General features: G+C 47.5%; 1 protein-coding gene across 2 annotated transcripts in view; it reads right to left on the bottom strand.

The window, feature by feature from the left end:
* The window catches only part of ARHGEF7 (Rho guanine nucleotide exchange factor 7), a 116,122-nt gene extending 105,780 nt beyond the window's left edge, over positions 1–10,342 (bottom strand). For both annotated transcript variants that reach the window (XM_059493097.1, XM_059493091.1), the window contains exon 1: positions 10,178–10,342. In XM_059493097.1, coding sequence (XP_059349080.1) covers positions 10,178–10,342 — 165 coding nt within the window. The remainder of the gene's footprint in view (positions 1–10,177) is intronic.
* Positions 10,343–16,773: the final 6,431 nt, after the last annotated feature.

Here is a 16,773-nt window from a genome sequence, read left to right on the forward strand (position 1 = left end):
GGGATTGTGGGGATGGAAAAGAAAGAGTGACTACACAACTACACAGAAAGACATCCTCTGCTTCTCGAGGAAGCATCCACTGCTGGGGACCAGTGGCAGGTGCAGCACTTCCTGCACAGTCAGTGAGCAGCTGGGCTGACAGGACTGCAGATGGGAGTCCCCTGCTCCTCCCAGGACAGCAGGAGGCACAGCTGCACTTCTAAGGATCACATCTTCCACATCTCCAATAAGGAGCACTCTGCACTTGCACCAAATCACTTAAAGAACTGCACATCTTACTGATGGCACATTAGCAGGATGCTACAGCTAAACTAAAAACACAGATCAGGATTCTCAACAAAGTGCAGCTCTGTTTAAAATCAGGTGTCATGACAGAGACCCAGACCTTAGCATGATACAGTTTCTGCAGTACTGTAGCTCTTTAGCACTGACTTTTCCCACCCTATAAAACCTGCAACCCACAAACGTTTCAATAATAACCTGCACAGCAGTCAGCATGGACTACACACCTGTATTTTGGCTTGAGGGAACCCATGCTCTGAAAGCACAGCAAGCAGTCAGATAGACAGACACATAGATAGTGAGAGCTAGATCCAGCAGAAGACTGAAGTTCCTACAGATCATGCACTAAATTTTTTTTTATGTGCTGAAATTTTACCTTTCCACAACTCACCTAGACTCTGCATTCAATACAAAGAGGAAGGGAAGTGCCTTATGATATGCCCTAAAATTCTTATTTGCTGAAAAGGATACCCAGACACCAAGACACAGCAGAAGGTAAAAGCAGGAATCTACTTAGTGTCCCAAGCTCCAGTCATCTCCTAGACTTACAAGAGTGCTTTGAGTGTCATTTGGAAGAACTCCAAATGACTTTGGAAGAAAAGTGGTTAGTGCCCATCTTTTTATTAACAATAGAGCATAAAGGTTCCCAAACCTCTTGCCCTTGGACACCATTACTGGTGAGCCACAGAAGGAGCTCTTAGATCCCATCACCTCACTCCAAAGCCACCAGCATGACTAGCCCCACATCTGACACTCCTCTGCTTTACATCCTACATCCCCACACCAGTCCCTGTACTCCACCTTTCCATCTCTCCCACCTCAGACCACACACCACCACCTTCCAAACCAGCAAATGCAATCCCACATTTAGCCACACAAATGTAACCCACCACCTCTTCTTTACTGCCCAACAGGCCACATCAACTCCTCAGCCACCACTCTGTGCTCCCTCAACCTCCACTTGACTATGCTATCTAAAGCAAGGAGCACTTTAGTTGGCTGAAGACTCCTCCAGCTCTTCTGATTTTTTTCCTCTGCACACTTTCAGAAATGCTCCTCTGCCTGACTAGCCATCATTAACAGTGACCTACATTCAAACACACAAATGTTCTGCTTTAGCTGCTTCAGTTCTTTAGTGTGATAGCCCTCAAAATGTAAGTTCAGCTAAGTCTGCAAATGAAATGTGTAGTTTGGTTAAAATGGCAGCCAGGTCTTGTGGCAGCCTTTATAAATGGGACCTTATGCAAAAATTAGAGCTGCTTTTTCCCATTAATCTGCCCTCCAAAAATGACTCCATAAAACTGATTCAGCTGTTTGAGTTCATCTTTTCAGATACGTACCTGAATTAAACAATATTCAGGAAAATTACTTTTTTTCCCTTGCAGTAGAAGTAAAGTACTTTTGCCACTTCCCTGATTAAATTCCCATCAACATACATAGACTCAAGTTGCATCAGGGAAGGTTCAGGCTGGACACTAGGAGGCTTTTCTTCACAGAATGGGTGGTTAAACATTGGAATGAGCTGCTCAGGGAGGTGGTGGAGTCACCTTCCCTAGAGGTGTTTAAGGAAAGACTGGATGGGGTACTTAGTGCCAAGGTCGACTTAACAAGGTGGTGTTCGCTCAAAGACTCAGTGATCTCAGAGGTCTTTTCCAACATGATTGATTCTGTGATTTTGTGGAAGTCTATAACTGACTTCCATGAAGCAGGTTTTAACCCAGCCCTAAGATACAAACCCTGTAGTCTAAGGGCACCAGGGCAATCTGTATGGTACTTTTGTTGTCTCAAGTTTCCATCTAATTTTTATATTTCAGACAGCAAACATAGGTTGGCACAGCATTAAGAAAATGAGAATGCCATGCACATAAAACTTACAAGCTGTGTTTGTAAATGCTATTAGGAGCCTTGAAGGCCCCTCTGCTGTGGCCTGAGCTAGGCAGGAGTCCTACCAGAACTCATGCACAGGAGTGTGCCTGAAGGATGTGATGCACACACATAAGAGAGCCTGGCTGCAGCTGCAGCTGTAATCTGCTTTCCCTTCCTTCCTAAAAGCTAAGAACTAATATTCCTAATTCCTGTGGTTTTGCTTATTTTCTTGCTATTTCAAAGAAAAAGAGGAAATCAACTAGCATGCAACTGACCCCAATCCCAAGCAGCATCCTCAGCCTCAGGCTGCAGAGCTCCAGGGGTGCCAGCGTTAAGTGTCCACAGGAAGATGTGTATTTCCCTGAAGTCAGCACGTGGAAAAAGCCTGGGGAAGTGCAGCTCCAGGTGTGGGCTTGGCAGGAGCTGAGCCAAAGAGACTCCACTGTTAAGGAAGGCAGGTGGGGAAGGGTTTTGCCCCCCTTGTCACGTAAAGCCTGCGGTGTTTGCTGTGGAGCATCGCTGTTCTGATGCAGCGCAAGCTCAGGCTTCAGGAGTCCAATCACTCAGGGTTTGTTTACACTGGGAGAGCTCTGCTGCTAGATATGCTGGCAGAGCTCCTCAGTGTGGATGTAACATATGCCAGAGAGGGAATTCCTCTGCCAGTCTAACAGTACCGCTTCCCCCAGTGACATTAACAAAGCCAACAAAACCACTTCTCTGACAGCACAGCTGCACCAGTGGGGGGTATATGATTTTTACTGCTTTCCCCCTCCCCCCACCCCATGAAAATATTCCATAGGACTACCAAAGCCCTACAGAAGGGATGGATTCTCTTCTGGGCAAGCTGCCAACATCATCCAATAGCACTCACTGCAGAGCAGGAAAATGGAGACCTCTATTAAATGCACTTAGACCCAAGCAGTGTTTCATTGGCCAAGAGGGGACAGGGGCCTCTGCCCACGGGGTGTCAGTGATCCGTGATGAGGAGTGGCACCAAGGAAACCTCCTGCAGGTGAAGTTGGCCACCCCTGCTCAACTCCCCACCACAATTACAGTGCTGAGGCACTGAAACAGCTGCCCAGATGAGTCATGGGTGCCCCATCCCTGGAAGTGTTCAAGGCCAGGCTGGATGGGGTTTTGAGCAACCTGGTCCAGTGGAAGGTGTCCCATGGCAGGGCTGTTGGAACTAGATGATCTTTAAGGTCCCTTCCAACTCAATCCATTCTATGGTTCTATAACTCTGGTGGTGGGTAATGGCTGCAATCACATCATACTGAGAGATGTGGAGAGAAAATGGTTTTGCTCTAGGCAGCAAAGTGAGGGAGAGAGCAGAAGTGTCACACTGGCTGAGGATCAGGGAGTAAAGCTCAGCCAGCCAAAGTGCAAGACACTGCTTCCTTGATGCCAGCTCACAGTATTTTTGCAAGCCCTGTCATGCTTCAAATGTTTTAAAGTTACAGCTCTTCAAATCACAGCCACTGAATAACAAATAATTTAAATTTTTATTTAAGGAAGATGTATATTGAATTCCCCTCAGTGATTCATAGACAGATTTTAATAATATATATGCATACTATATATAATATATATAAATATATATATGTGTGTATGTATAAAAGCCCTTACATACATACCTAGTCTGCAAATTTCAACTTTAAAGCCAGACTTCCAGTTTTCTAAGGCTGGAATTACAACCTTAAACATTTCCAGCTGAACAGTGTGGTGCCACCAGCCACTAGCATGCAGTGTAACCAGAGGGGAGTGTGCTGGTGGCATCCCCACAGTGCTTCCATTTCTCCACACACACAGTGTTTGGAGGATAGCCTGGGTAGTAGGGCACCTGAGGGCTAATGTTTTCCTTGTCCATATTATGTACAGGCATAGAAAGAAAGCATATAAAAACTGTGGAACAGGCATTAATGAGAGTAAGAGCAGCAGAACTACATTATTTTTCCATGTTTTCTCACAAAAAACAATTTAATCGCCAACAGTTTCCTTAATTGCCCCCTCTTCTCAGGATCTGGCACACCCTTATTTAACTCAGTCCAGATCTTTGTGCACTGACAGAATCTGGTTTTCAAGGAAAAAAGCAGTGCACATAGATACAAGTCCTCTGCTTCCTCAATGAGCACGGGCAGACCATATTTCTTTGGATAATATCCCAGTTGCCAGAATTCCAGAGCCAGTACACAGACAGGAAAAGCAAGGGCATTCTCCTTCAAAGCATTCCTGAATCCCTGCTCTCACAAGGCAGTAGGAGTAGCACGGCCAATGACAGGTCTGTAACAGGACCAAAGAATCCTACAAAGCTCACTCACAGTATCCCTGATGGGAACAGCATGTATTCAGGGAAAAAGCACTCCAATGACTTTGTTTGGGATAACTTTTGCCCAGGCTCTCGTCCTTGCAGTGCTTCCCCCCTGGAGCAGCAGCAGTGCTCATACACACACCAGCGTTCCCCGAGCACGCAGCCATGGCAGGCACACCTGTCCAGCACGGATTATTCTTGCCAGAAGCACAATAATCTCCCTGGGAGGACTCTTGCTGAAGGAAGGGAGCATATGCACATTGAAATGCAGATTTTGCTTCCTGTCCTGTGATGACCTGCTGCTGCTGCTGCACACAGCCACCACAATACCTTCCCAACAGATTTCAGTGAGCAAAGGCAGAACAGCCTTTGGGGTCAGCCAGGCAGACCCAAACCCCAGCCTCACCAAGGCTTCAGGATGAGAACATCCTGCCAGAAGAACTTCCAAAATGTTGGTTGTCCAGGGCCAAATAGCACCTGGAAATTTCCACCTTAGGAGTAATGTCTGCACTGCTGCTGGGATGTTCTCAAGCTCTGTCTGGGCTCCACATTCAGCTCCCAGCCAGCGAATATACCTTTGCAAATATACTGGGCTACAAAAATGGTCACTTGTTATTAACTCTGGGTCCAAAACACCTTTCCTTTCTTCTTCCTTCTCAACACGTGAAATATCATGTTCAACACATGAAATATCATGTTCAGGTCACACCTTGTCACAACAGGAGAGAAGTATACTTAGCCCTGATATTTATGAGTGAAATGAGAGATAAGTGAGCATAAATCTCCCTTTGCCTGAGCCTAGGGGCACATGCTCATCATGGGGACAAGGCTGGTGACATGGCTGCCACATGTGGCAGCCCAAACCCTCAGTGCTTGTGCTCATACACAACAATTAATTTGCCTTGTGAATCACAAAGGGTTAATTTATTCCTAAATCACAATTCAGAATGCCTCATTTAGCCAAAGACCTCTCTCATTAAAAAGAGAATCATACAGATGTATGATGTATTTGTACAAAGATCTTAATCCTTGCTGCCATCAGCTCTGGTACTACTCAATAACCAAATTAATGTCAACGCCGGTACCCAATCCCCCACAGGGAATGGGGATGCCGTTTCCTTTCGGCCATGCAGCAGGTCTCATCCAGCAGGAGGGAGGGCTGTGTGTGTTTTGCCGGGGCCGTGCCGCCCGTCTCCCACCTCGGCGCGGCGGGAGCAGCCGGAGGAAGCGGCTGTGTGGGCTCAGCCTCCCCCGCGCAGCAGAGCAGCTCCTGCCCTGCTCAATCCCATGCTCGCTGCACCGCCTGGGGATGCTCCATCGGACACAGGGGCTCCAGCCGCACACCCCGCTCGCTCCGTGCCCCGAACCAGCCGCGGCCGAGCCCTCCAGCAGCCCGGGCCGAGCGGGGGCACCGCGGGCTGTCAAATGGCCGCGGCATCGCATTGCCCGATGCGCCTTCTGCGTTCTCCCCAAAAAAAAGAACAGAGCCGTCCTCAAAACGACGCTCTCTGTCGAACAGCTGACCAAAAATAAAAAGTACAAACAAAACTTAATGGAGCGCGAAGCCTCATATGACAAGGAAAATTCCCGCTCCAGTTCTGATCTCTGTTTACAACGATGAAAGTGGGTCAAACTGGTCTGCGATGGAGGAATCTGTTTGGAAAATGATCTCTGAGAGGAAAAGCATCTAAGCGGCAGACAACTGCACTGCAACGCTTCCACGGGGATCCCTTCCCTGCCATCAAAGTAATTCAGTTTTACCACACAAGGCTGAAACCCTCTAACTTGAAATTATGGCTTTTTTATTCAAATTACTTAAATTCAGCAATTCCCTATCTTTTGGAGCAAATCAACTAACCATGTCTCAGCATAGATCTCCACGCTTTAAAAAACGAAGACAGCTGGGTTTGGACAGGGTGGGGGAAGCTCTTCCTGGTTTTGTTGATTTTGCATTGTTTCTTTTTAATAATTGCCCTCACTTTTGTTCATTTCCTGCGTTCAGGACAAGGTTATTGTGCAGTACCATCACATTGCCTAACCCAACTATTTTGTTTTACCCTGTCATGGTCTCTTTCAAAGTGCAAAGGGATGATTATGACATTAAATGGGAGCCCAAAAAAAGGAACAGTCTGTAACAACATTGCTGTTCAAGGTATTTTCATACTGACTTAGAGAAATCTAGTCAATTTAATATCTGTCCTTTCCTGTTCAAGATAGAATATGATTGCAGTGTAAACAAATTCAGCCAAAACTTCCTGGCAAGAAGCTTTGTAGGTTGCTCTGTGCAATGCTGGTATACAAATACACGGCAATCTAAAGAAAGAATATACTAACCAGCCTTGAAACCCACTAATTTGTTTTATCGACTTATGAAAATTCTGTTCTTTGACCTTCAAGTGCTTGATTCCTTTTATGGTTGCACAATCTTTATTTATTAAAAATCTCCTGCTAATTACTCTCAGGGTACCCAGAGGTTTTAAAAAGCACAAAATGCCAAATAATGTATTACTACATTCCTGCATATATTGAATCCTCTTTCTAATCTGTTTTTGAAAGAAAGAAATACATTTATAACATTTTCTAGAAAACATCTTTAAAAGAACCCCAAGCTCATAAACATTCCTTCATATTTATATTTTGTAATTTTTTTTTAATGTTCTCTTTGGTTTTAGTTACTATTTTGTATTTACAGAAAAATGAGCTCTGTAAGTCTTCAAAGTGTCTGCTGATGTCAGATATTTATAGAAAGTTATGATCTCAAATTATTTTAAGGACTGGACCAGTCTACATCTGTGGGACATCCTTGTATCTTTTAAACTTCAAAAATGTCCAGTTTAAACTAGAGACTTTCAGGGCAAATAAGGAATAAAAAGGCTCACATTTTAAATGCACTCAGTATAAAAAAGTAACAAAAAGTAGTGGCCAAAAAGACTTGGAAAAAATACCATGGCACAGTACAGGATGTAAATTTTATATCTGTTTACCAACAAACAAAGAAAGAGAATAAAGTAACACGGAAACTGCTCAGACATAACATAGATGAGAACATGAAAGAGGTATGGACTATAACTTCTGAGTCTACAGAAAAAGAATATTTACAAAGTTAGATGGGAAAATGAGTTTGAGAGACGTCTATGAATTAGAAAGTGCTTTGTGAATGTCCCATGAAAATAAGAAGAGTTACCCTCACAAAACCAAAGATACCCCTAAAAAATTTTTTAAAGCGCTATTTCTCCCCAGACTTACAACTAACAGGGATGGACATCCAGGGCCAGCAGGGATGTCCAGGGCAGCCCCCTGTCCCAGCGCCCTGCAGGATGCGGGGCGAGCTCGGGGCTGGGTGGCTGCGAGGTGCCAGCGTTCCTCCTGCCCCGTTGCCATCCCAGCCTGCTGCCATCCCAGACCCGCTGCCATTCCAGACCCGCTGCCATCCCAGCCCACTGCAAACCCCACACTGCTGCCATTCCAGACCCGCTGCAAACCCCACACTGCTGCCATCCCAGCCCACTGCAAACCCCACACTGCTGCCATCCCAGCCCCGCTGCAAACCCCACACTGCTGCCATCCCAGCCCCGCTGCAAACCCCACTGCTGCCATTCCAGCCCCGCTGCCATCCCAGCCCTGCTGCCATCCCAGCCCCGCTGCAAAACCCACACTGCTGCACCGTGAGTCCCACTGACAGCTCCTCACACCCAGGCTGGTGTCCTTGCTGGCTGTGGGCAGCTGTGAGCCTCTGCCAACCCTCCTCTGCATATGGGTGCTGTGAAGGGACCCCTGCCTGAGAATGAGGGGTGTTTGCTCCTCTGAGATGAAAAGAGAGCCCTTCATTCAATAACCGAGCTGTCCCAAACTGTACTGTAACAGAGAAGCACACTAAGTTGGGAAACACTCTTTTAACACTTATTTCTGTTATGCTCTTTTGTTTATTTTGGTTTTTGGTAGAGCCTCTTTCCCAGATTGAGTGCAGGACCCCTTTTTACTAGGCTTGACATCTACACAAAGGGGAAAGACCTTTCCTGCCCTAAAGCTCAGAACCCAAAGCCCAAGAGGTGCTCAGGGAGCGTGCCTGGAGCAGCAGCGTGGGAAAGGCTGCCAAAACCCTCCTCGGGCTTGGTGCCACCAGGCAAAAGAGCCTGGGGACAGGGAGGCACGGGCGGAGCCTGTCAGAGCCAGTGGATAGTTGGGCGGAGGAGCCCCCACTTACCCCCAGCTACATGTCACACGTGTCACCCCGGACGGCAGAACAGGACATTTACCTGCTCTGCAGCCCCACTCCGCAGCCCAGCGCACTGGACAGCAGTTTGCACCTCATGTACCACCTCCACAAAACTACAGTCCCTTGGGAGCAGCGACATCCTCTTCAGCTGCCTGAACAGCCACTTAGGGGGAAATGGTGGTGGGGAAAGCTGGCAGCAGCAGTGGCAGGGGTTTCAGCTGTCCCAGCTAGCCCCAAGGCCACCACAGTGATCCCTGAGTTACCCACACAGCCACTGACACCCTGTGCCCGCTCTCAGCCCTTCCATCGCCCGCCAAGAGCACTGCGGGCTCCTGTGAGGTTTCCATATCCCCACACAACCTCCCAATGTACCTGCGGATTTGGGAGGCAGGAATGATCTACTACATCTGCAGAATGGGACTCCAGTCCAGAGCCAAGACCTCCACGCTAAAGCACAACACAAAACAGTAACAACCCCAGTGAGTGGCAAACTGAAGAACCAAGGGGGACAGTCCAGCCCAGTGTCCGGCTGAGCTCAAGGCACTGGTTACAACTTTGTGGGTCTGAGAACTACTTGAAAGAGAGCCACAAAAGATAACAAAAGCCCACTGTCAGCAGGCTCCAACGAGTGGAGTGCTCTGCCAGCTGCAAAAGGTGAAAAATACGGGGTTTTTTTCAAGCAAGGAGTCATCCCATCATCATAGCAGATGACCTTCATCAATCTTCTCTTCACTACCTTAGACTGGCACACGAGGAAAGTTTTTTGCCGATACGTGGATCTCCTGTGTGCACTACGTTATTGAACGTCAGGTGAGACAACGGAACTGTCCCAAGTTTGGAGGCACAACCAAACCCTTCTCCCTCGGGCTGAGCTACGACAGGAATTACGTACGTACACAGAACACATAAAAGTTACCTGACAGAGTACATTTTCTTCAAACGCAACGCAAACTAGGGCTGTAACCCGTTTTGTCAGCCCCCCCAAAAAACGATGAGATTTTTTTCCACAGGCTACCGAACAGTAAAAGGACCCAAACAACGCTAAAACAGCCTTCAAGAAAACTAAGCATCAAACGCTAAAATGTCCTTCAGAGGCTGCAAGGGGTGAGCTGAATCACCTTCCCAGCGAGGTGAGGCACCGGCTGTTCCAGCAGTTGCGTAGATAACTTTGCAGCCGGCTCGTGGCATGCAAGGAAGGGTCCACAGCGCACCCCCAAAATGAGCGCATCTCCCGTGCACAGCCAGGACTCCGCTTTGGCGAGCGGAGCGTTTGTCCAGCACTCGCACAACAGTGGCCCCTCAGGGGGAAGCCCCTCCAGCCCGGCCGCCGCTCCCCGCTCTCCCCGGCCTCGAGGGGGACCGGCCCCGCTCCGCCCCCGGCGCCCCCCGCCGCCCTCCCCGGGCCCGGGGTCCCCCCTCCGGCGCGGGGGGCGGCGCGGGCGGGGCCGGGGGCGGCGGGCCCGGCCGCACAAAGGGCGGCGGGGCGGGGGCCGCCGGGCACTTACTTTGTCTATGGTGCCCGGGAGCAGGCGGTCGAGCAGGCGGCACAGCACCACGCCGTCCTTCAGGGAGGACTGAAGGAAGCCCTCGGGGTCGGAGATGGTCTTTTTGGGCGACTCCAGCACGCCCAGGGCGATCAGCCACGTAACGGTCTGCTCCGCCGAATTCATGGCGATGGCGGCGGCGGGCGGGGGTCGCGGCGCGCCCCGCGCCTCGCGTGGGTTTTGTGTCTCCCCCGGCGGGGGCTTCAGGCGGAGGCCGGCGGCGCCGCCCCCATGTGAATGCAGATGACGACGCCCCGGCCCCGCCGCTACAGACACATGCAGCTGCAGTGCCGCCTCCTCCCCGCCCCCCCCCCGCCGCCGCCGCCGCCGCCGCCGCCGCCGCCGCGGCCGCCGCCGCCCCATGACATCACTGGCAGCGGCGGCGGGCGGGGGCCGCGCGCCCGCGGAGACCCGCGCACCGCTCCGCGCCCGCTGCGCGCTCCCAGGGGCGGCCGGCGCGCGCCCCCTGGCGGACGGTCCGCGCCTCCGCGGGCGCGCAGCGGGGCGGGAGCGGGAGCCGGAGCCGCGGGCGCCGCCGGCCGCGGGGAAAAGTTGCGGGATGCCCCGGGCCCTCGTTTCCTCGCCGGACGGCGCCGTCACGCAGAGAACGAGCCCCTACAAAGCCTTCGGCGCCAGGCTCGGGCAGACCGGTTTCGGACCATCTACCTCTGGGAGCACCGGCAGCGGGTTCCGGCCCCACCGGCCGCACCAACGCCATCTCTGCCTTTGCCCGCCGTTCCCTTGCGCACGGAAACGCGTTCGGGAACCCCGGCCCAGCGGGCGGGTCGCGGGCTCGCCCCGATGCGCGCCATCCCCGCCGAGCGCCTGCCGGGATGCTCCATCCCCGGAGCGCCTCCCGCCTGCTCCCACCCCGATGGGCTGCGGCACCGCCTGGAAGCCAGCGCCAGTACTCAGTACTGCGAAGGCTAACCTGAAACAGAGCCTTCCTGTGCCTTTTATTCTGACAAAAACCATTCCTCAAGGCTTTCCTTGGACAGGGCACTATGAGCAATCAGTGTTTTTTTGTTAGGAGCTGGCTGGTGTGTGCTCCGAGGGTCCCTCTGTTGCCATCAGCCTCCCTTGATGCTGCACACATGCCAGAAGAGGCGATACCACCACAGCCCCTGCTCTCCCTTCTCGCCCCACCAAAACGCCTCCAAGGCAGAGGTAGAGGGAGTAATGCCAACCCAAACTCATCTCTGCTGTTCTGCTTCCAGCCGGGTGCACTGCATCCACCACTATCACAGTCCCTGAGCAGCAGCTCTGATAGGTTCTTCTGACCCAGAATCTCCTCCCAAATCACTGGCCAGCCCAAAAAGACAGAAGTGCATTTCAATTTGATACATGATAATCTAATATCAACACTCAATCTCCTTCTAACCCAAAATAGGTGCAGATTTTCTTAAATTCTAACACTTCAGGTAGATGCCTCTTCCAAAAATTGTTTTTCCTTTTGCTCTTTATTTTTTGGTCGAGGTGAGAGCAGCACACTGGCCTCTGCCATTTTTAACACCCACTTGGACCCAAGCAGGATGAGAGAAACAAGTACCATGCACATAGCAATGGTCAGAAGGCATTTATTACCTCAGCATCCCCAGTAGCTTCCCAAACAAGGTGAGCAGCAAGTGGGGCCATCCCTGGCAGTGGCCCCTGGTAGAAAACAATGGGCACGAGTTTATGAAGCTTTTCATGTGACAGATGTGATGGGTACATGAACAAGGTAAAAAGTGCATGGCTGATTACAGCAGAGAGCATGATGTGGGAAAACCCATCCAAAGGCAATGGAAGTACCAACATACTACAACACAGAACAGTGATTTTAACAAAGCAGAAAGGGTTTCATTATAAGCAATATCTGGGTTATCACTGAATGACATCCATGACCTATCTCCTCACCATTCTTCTGCTCTTAACTGTGCACCCTTCCATATTTATTTTCAGCAACAGCTTCTGATCCAATGATTTGCCAGCTATGAAGAGCACAAACATGGCAATTCTTTGCCATTGGAAAGATTGGATGCATTGCCTGGAGACTTCTAACAGAAGCTTGACACAGGTCTATAAACCATTTCCAGATCTTAAAAGGAAAAAAATTGAAGTGCCCAAAAGATTTAGGAGCATGCCACTCCCTTCTTGGCTTCCTTTCTTGTCAGACTTTCCCCTACAAGGTATTTACTGCAAAGCACCTGAACTCTCTGCACAGCTCCCTTGTTTTATTCTTTCCTCCTGCATGTCCCAGTACTGTCCATTTATACTACAGCCTTGTAGGACAGAGATATTTTGCATCTGCACCATCTGGCAAGTGAAGCCCATGCCATGGTGGGAGTTTTGAAGTAACACACACAACGAAACATACAATTATTGCAAGTCTGCACTCCTTCTTTGTTTCACAATTAAAGATGTTCTGATTCTCTTATGTCCTGACTCAGGTCCCACTGTTGCTTCTAAAGCATAAACTCATGACATCTTTATTCAAGCATCCATTTTGATAGTATTTAAATAATCTAAATTCTTTCTGAAGTTGTCATAGAGGAATGATTTTAACCAGTTTTTTTTCTGCAAAACATTTTAAATTTATGCAGAGCTGAAAAAGTAATTTTGGTACCGGCTCTCATTAAAAAAGGACATATATGAGCATGTATGTAGGTTCAGGTAACTTCCAGGCCTTAAATCTGTTCACACGAGCAAAAAGATTCTTGTATTTTGGGGGAGAGGGAGGAGGTGTTTCAGTTTAATAATAATTGGACTTCTTTTGAACAAGAAAGAAATAAATGTTCTCTGAAATACATCAGGCATCTTTGGCAGAGGTCTAGTAGATTTAACAGCACGTAATTTTGTATAAATAAAGATTAGGCACTTGACAATTTATTTGGTCTTTTCCAAGCTTTTGTCATATTCTTATGATAAGTTACTAAGGAAACCAGGTGGGCATGAGGTAGAAGGTAAATTTCTGTCATGGATTAGTGAGTGGTTGAAAGACAAAACAGCAGGAATAAATTGCCAGTTTGCAATTTGACCAAAAAGTGGTCAGTCGAGATCTTCCTCTATTCTGTGGTATGAATTAACTGAAAGTCTCCAAAAAACGATTATACTTGTGTGGATTTTATTTATTCTTTTAGCCTGAGCAATTGGTTGTGGAGAAAGGAGAACAGGAGAGGAAGGAAAGAGCAAGTAAAGAGAGCTACTCTTTCATTTTGGCCTTCCATTTGCCATTTTCCACTTTCAGCTGCTTTTGCTTTGTCTACCTGCCCCTGGGCAGCAATGAGGTGCTTTGGCCAGATAGACCTGTTTTCCCTGTGCCAGGCCAAGGTCAGGATTTCAATGTGGAGGTAACTAATTAATTATCAGTCCAGCTTGGACAGAAACTGCCTTGACAATCTGTAATTAGCTATATAGGGGTCATACTGGATCAATTGCTGTGCTGGGCTTCCCATTCTATACATAATTATGTCTGCAGTTCTAGCCTAGAGAGGTTTACATCTCTCTGTAGTAAAAGCCTCACCCCAACAAAGCACACTTCTGTGTTAAACTCAGAGATGCATTTCTATGCCATTTAAACCTACCTTTCAAAAGAATCTTGAGGTTTATAGAGAAGCTAGTCTTTTGCAGTTCCTGAAAACAGCCATCACAAGTTCAACATCACCAGCTCTCTGCTGTTGACTGACTACCTGTCAGCTGAAGGGGTCAGTTGAAACCCATGCACCAAAGATTGTGTTGGTGAATTTGGGATGGCAGATCAATGAGCTGTGTGGTACTGGCACAAGCCTCAATGAATTAAAAAAAACCCAAAACGACAAAAAACACAATAGAGAGCAAATTATTTCATTATCTTCCAAGTCGCAAAGTACTTTAATAGGCAGATGAAACATTTTTTTTGTCCTGAATAAATGAGTACCATATAGAGAGCAGCTAAAGTGCTGATGCAGAAACACAAATCCAGGACTCTGAGAGCAGATGTTTGACCAAGGGTGAGAGCAGCATGATGCTCAGGACTGCCCTGCTCAGCTCCAGGGCAGCACCATGGGTGCCCAGGCAGGCTTGGGCCTCTCAAACAGTCATCACAGAATGCAGTGTGTTGAATACACCAGTGTCCAAGCCATCCCCAAAAACAAAACAAAATTTGAAAAAAAAAAAAAAAAAAAAAAAACACAAAAAAACCCAAAGAAAAAAGATGCTTTAAAACCACTTTCTTTCATGGAAGCTGCAGGTACCTGTTGCAGAATTTGAGGGAAAACAGGGATGCTTAGCATCATCAGAGCTTTTAGCAGGGGGAGAGATGTCCCAGAGATCAAGTCCCTCATTTATTTCCCCCGATTACAGATCTCAAGTCTCTCAAGGATCTAGTGCACTTGCCCTACTGCCTCCTGTGCAAGTGCCTTTAGGGCCTACCCAAAAGCAGAAATACTGTCAGCATGTCTTTATTTTAATCAATGCAGCCTATTGACACTGTGCTCCGATTGAGCTCAGAGTCCAATCTGCTGACAAGTCTTGGCTATCTTAATCCTATGCAGTCAAATTTTTGTTAGCATTTGCTTGATTTGATGAGGCAATCCTGTGTTACAAGCTTTATCACAGTCACTCATGCTTTTGTGGCTTTTACCCTGGCTATGATCTGTAGGTGCAAAGATACAGGGAGTCCTCTGGCAAACCTGCAGTAGCCCAAAATGCAGCTCTGCTTCTGCACTCCTGAGAGCATCAATTGAAGAGCTGCCTTTGTCTTCTAAGTGCAGTTCAGGATAATGGCATTGATCCACTACATTCTTTATACTTTCAGAAACCAGTAAGTGTCTCTGCTTTCGGCAGAGATGAATATAAAACAAAGGTCTTTGCCATGAAGGGCTTAGTCTAAATCACAGATGATGGAAGATGAAGGATAGACCTGAAAAAGGAAGAAATGAAGCAGGACAATAGGCAGCAGCACAGTCACACTTAGGCTGTCTCCACAGGAAGAAACTTGTTTTAATTGCCATTTCAAAAGATTTATTTGCATTTAATAAGGTCTGAGAAAAAAATGAAGGACAAGAATTGAGCAAGTGAGAAATCAAAATTACTAAAATGAATGAAAATGTTTTGAATTTAAACAAACAAAAAAGAAGTAGCTGAGATTCTTGGATGTTTTTAAACAAATGCATAATGAATGGACAGTATTTTCCAAATTCTGCCCTGTATTTTGTTAGCATAAGTTGGAATATGTGCTTTTTTAACACTGCAGGCTGGACAGAAGCAAATCAGTGGTTCCCCTGTGGAAGGACTAGGGGGAGGGGAGCTGGCAGTGAGCTCCACCATTTCAGGCCAGACGCAGAGAAAGCTGTGTCCTGCAAGCTGAAATATCAGATGCAGAACCCCAGCTGGTGGAAGCTGTCACAGCTCCCTTAAAGTTGATGAATCTATGACATTTTTAAACAGCGAGCTCAACAATTTGTAGAGCTCTGATCACAGGGGACTGACATGACTATCCATAAAAAAAGGCAAATTGGATTCTAAATTGTATCTGATGAAGAATTTTGGGCAGAGTAAATGTAAGAGTGTTACTGAGTCATCAGTAGAAACTCGTTTGAATTATAGCACAGAAACTTGGACACTTGTTCTCTGGAAAAACTAAATCACACAGCAATAGAGTCATTAGAAGACTGACAGTGATCTTCTGGGAACTCGGCTTGTTTGCCCTGGTGAAACAAAGCCTGAGAAAGGGAACAGGAGGGCCAGCTATAAATACACCAGTGGGTAAATATAACAGATAGGCATGCAGCTATCTAAGTTTCAGGACAATGCTAGCACAAGAGCAAATGGATATAAACAGTTCCTGAATAAATTTGTGCTGAAAATCAGTAAAATATATTTGTTTCTTCTAGCCATAAAAATTTTCAATGCTGATAAGAAAGAGCAGGGCAAATAACCCAGCTGTTTTTAGAGGGGTGTATAATGTGCAGGCTAAAGGGATTCTATGGTTTGAGTGCAGTGGCAGGGACTGGACATAGCCCAGGCTCTGTTCCCCAGCAGACTGTGCATTACTCCTACCAGAATCAAAGTGGGCCAAGCATTCATCATGATGGATAAGTTTAGTGAGAGAAGTCAAATAAGCAGAACCGCAGTCAAAGCCATTCTCTCACTCTGAATGAATGCTAATGACACCCGTTCATTGCTGCTTGGAAAATGCACTTAGTGAACTAGGTTAATGGAAGAAAACCCACTTCGCTGAGCTATAGGCTCACAGAGTTGGAAGCTACACATAGTGACCCTTGGATTTTATTTTAGAGCCCTTTTGTATTCTGATTTTTCAATCCTATAAAAGTTTGCTGTGGATCTATGCCTCTGTTTTTTTAAACACACATCAATTACTAGAGTGAAGTAGCATCCTGATACTCCGCTGCCTGTTCTCCACTTTACTCCAAAATCCTCGGCAGCAGACAGACAGTTTTGAAGACATTTTTGAAGTGTGGGCAGACAGAATGGCAGCAGAGGGAATGAGACAGAGGAAGAGAACACAGGATGATAGAAGCTCTTAGTCAATGCATTGAGCAGGAGCATCAAAATATACAGCTCTTCCATCAGTGTGT

This window comes from Ammospiza nelsoni, chromosome 2, assembly GCF_027579445.1.
Source record: "Ammospiza nelsoni isolate bAmmNel1 chromosome 2, bAmmNel1.pri, whole genome shotgun sequence".
In the NCBI taxonomy this organism is placed as follows: Eukaryota; Metazoa; Chordata; class Aves; order Passeriformes; family Passerellidae; genus Ammospiza; species Ammospiza nelsoni.